At 39.0% G+C, this 3,341-nt stretch overlaps 1 protein-coding gene across 7 annotated transcripts in view; it reads left to right on the plus strand.

Moving 5' to 3' along the window:
• LOC116081753 (prolactin-5A1-like) overlaps positions 1-3,341 on the plus strand; it is a 79,759-nt gene that overhangs the window by 38,276 nt on the left and 38,142 nt on the right. For 6 of the 7 annotated variants that reach the window (XR_004114996.1, XR_004114994.1, XR_004114995.1 and 3 more), the window contains exon 2: positions 2,823-3,284. Coding sequence is in view for 3 of the 7 variants with exons in the window: in XM_031358414.1 (XP_031214274.1) it covers positions 3,254-3,284 (31 nt within the window). In the remaining 4 variants the exon portion in view is untranslated. The remainder of the gene's footprint in view (positions 1-2,822; positions 3,285-3,341) is intronic. The other variant, XM_031358415.1, reaches the window with a different exon arrangement.

Raw genomic sequence — 3,341 nt, forward strand, 5'->3', positions numbered from 1 at the left:
AATATGCTTGTTAAATCAATCAGATGATGTCATCATAGAATTACATATACATTACTAAGAATATTATAAATATAATATTTTCATATCTTTTTATATTAGATATTTTCTTTATTTACATGTCGTATGATATCTCCTTTCCCAGTTTCCCCTCTGGGAAAAAAACCAATAAAATATAAATAAAACAAAAATAAAAACAAACAAACAAAAAAACCCTGTTCCCTCTCCCCTATCCCTGCTCAACAAACCTCCTTCTCCCATATCCTGGCCCTTGCATTCCACCACACTGGGGCATAGAACCTTCACAGGGCCAAGGGCCTCTCCTCCCATTGACCAACTCTGCTACATCCTCTGCTACATATGCAGCTGGAGCCATTAGTCCCATCATGTGTACTCTTTGGTTGATGGTTTAGTCCCTAGGAGGTCTAAGGGTACTAGTTAGTTCATTTTGTTGTTCCTCCTAAGGAACTGCAAACCCTTTAGCTCCTTGGGTCCTTTCTCTAGCTCCTTCATTGGGGACCCTGTACTCAGTTCAATGGATGGCTGTGAGCCTCTACTTCTGTATTAGTTGGGTACTGTCAGAGCCTCTCAGGAGATAGCTATATCAGGGACAAGACTATGTCTTAACTACCACTTCTACAAATAATCAACTTGTCTGGAAATTAAAGTATTTAAACATGATTTTCTCCCACATAAAAGGAGGATAATCCATTCTAACTTAAAATTACCTATAGTATGTAACATAATACATGGATGAGAAACATTTAATGGAAATTATTTTTGTGTCTTATTAATGTATTTATTTTTACTTGACTTACACAAGAAAGACACTCAATTGTTTTTCTCCAAAAATTATTTGCAAAAAAAAAAAAAAACACAAAGAATAGACCTATTGGATGCACATACCACTCAGTGGTAGAATTGTGTTCTAGAAGTAGGTGGGGTGGAAGAAAGGGGTATGTAGGTGGGACTGGGAGGAGAGGAGGGAAGGGGTCAATCATGATGTAAAGTGAATAAGTAAATTAATGAAAAAATAAAACTAACTCATGGCAACCTCAAAATTAACTAGAAAAATGAGGCAGCTCTTAGTTTAAGAGCTAAGTAAGAAAGAGAGAAAGAAAGGAAGAAAGAAAGAAAGAAAGAAAGAAAGAAAGAAAGAAAGAGAGAAAGAAAGAAAGGAGAAAGAAATGATATTGGTCATAAAATAATTTATATGATAGAAATTATAGTGTTCATACCTCCACAGCAAATAACTTCGCTGGGGTGAGTGAGCCTGCTGTTATACATGATGTATACCAAAGTTGGAATTTCTCTGAGGGGGTCAATTGGAAGTTGAACTTAGTATACAATCACAATCAAAACCGGTAGGGAAATCCAGCTGCAGGATGCATCACCAGGAAGCCATTGCAAAGCTATCCTGGAGTAGATCAGATATGTGAAGTCAGTGAATTGAGGGCATGTAGCAAAGGCCAAAAGCACCATCATCCATTTGACCTTGTCCAGAACAGGATGTCTGCATCTCGCCAGCTGCTTGGCCCTTTGAGATGCCTAAAGATGAGGAAGCCAAATGGATTATGGAGAATAATAGTGTATTTTCAGGAGCTAAATAAGTAGTGACTCACATACAGCCTGTTGAAGACACTTAAAGGAAATGATTCTAAAAGCAAGGGGATCTTGTATGGTTTCGTAACCCTTGTTGTTTCTAGGATATCCCTGAATGGTACATTACTCAATGACCTTCACTTGTGTAGACCAGGTAGCAAAAAATATTCAGATGCAATGCCCAATGCATTGAAAATTGTCATTAAAGAATATACATGAAAAAGCACAAAGCCATAATGTTACTGACATGTGACAATGACAAGGTACTTACTACCTGACTGTGCTTAACCAAGAAGGCCTCAAAGGCCCTCCACAAAGCATATGTGCTGCTCTTATATATGTCAAAATCAAAAGTGGAGAGCCTACGGATGAAGACATAGTAGGCTTTGGTTTTAGTGTATGGGTAAATAAGTCTGACCTGAGCTAGGGACCGGTAGTGTGCTTTCTGATTTGTTAAGGGTAAAATATACTGGATATTAGAGTGAAGGGTCAAGAAATGACCTACTAAGATGGTTGTTAACAAAATCACAGATCCAGGCAAAATATAACTTTTACTCCATTAGTGGCACAACATTCGTGGGAACAACCAACTAACTACTTTCTGATTTCATTAAAGACTTGTTTGAAATGGGAGCCCACATTTTGTATTTTTTTTTACAAGTTGTGAGAAAATCTGTGGCTGGGAGGGTCCTAACTTTTCCCAATAGGGAGGCTTACACTGTTACTTTGATGAATAAATGTGATATGCTGTAGTGGTTTGAATATGCTTGACCCATGGAATAGCACTATTAGGAGGTGTGACTGTTGGAGTAGGTATGGCCTTGTTGGAGGAAATGTATTAGTGTGGATGGGTTTTGAAATCGTCCTGCTGGTCACCTGCAGAAGAGTCAACCTCTTCCTTGTTACCTTCATATCTACATATAGAACTCTTTGCACCACCCGACTATGTCTGCCTACAGGCTGCCATACTTCCTGCCATGATGATAATAGACTCAGCCTCTGAAAGTATAAGCCATCTCCAAATAAATCTTGTCCTTTGTAAGATTCACCTTGGTGATGGTGTCTCTTCACAGCCATGGAAACCCAAAATATATTTATACCACACATGACAGCTGTTGTTAGTCTAGGTGTTCTACAGAACACCTAGTAGTTTGGTAGTTACTGGAAGAGAGTCATATCAATTAAAATAATACTATCATTTTATTATTCTTGCTGTGACACAGTGTTCCAAAGCTCATAAAGGAATGGGAAGAGAGTTTATCACACATTTCATTGATCAGGAATCTTTGCTGAAGAGTTGACAGCTGAGTGTAAGAGCCTGAGGGAAAGGATGAAGCATTGGGAAATTGCTGCATTCCTCTGAAGTGACATCTGTGAGTGCTGATTTATGATCTAACTGAAGGCCATGTGTAGAAATAAGGACAACCATATATATGTGTCTAGGACAACCGTAATGGTGAAGAGACGGTCAACTCTCTGGATGAATCAAGGACCCTCACCTGGGACTTTAAGTATCATTTCCTCCTGCCGCCATCTCTATACACCTTTGACAGTGGTCTGGAGGACTACAGAGGTGGTGCGAGGCTACCTGAAGGAAGGATTCTAGAAAAGTAGCTCTCCTCAGTTGGTATCCACACTGCTGAAAAGTTAAGGGATGCAGCTGTCTTTGACTCCGCCATGCTCCTGTAAGTATTTCTTCACTTCTGCTTCTCCCAAAGGAATTCATCATTTTACACTAAGCT

This window comes from Mastomys coucha, unplaced genomic scaffold (assembly GCF_008632895.1).
Source record: "Mastomys coucha isolate ucsf_1 unplaced genomic scaffold, UCSF_Mcou_1 pScaffold7, whole genome shotgun sequence".
NCBI lineage: Eukaryota > Metazoa > Chordata > Mammalia > Rodentia > Muridae > Mastomys > Mastomys coucha.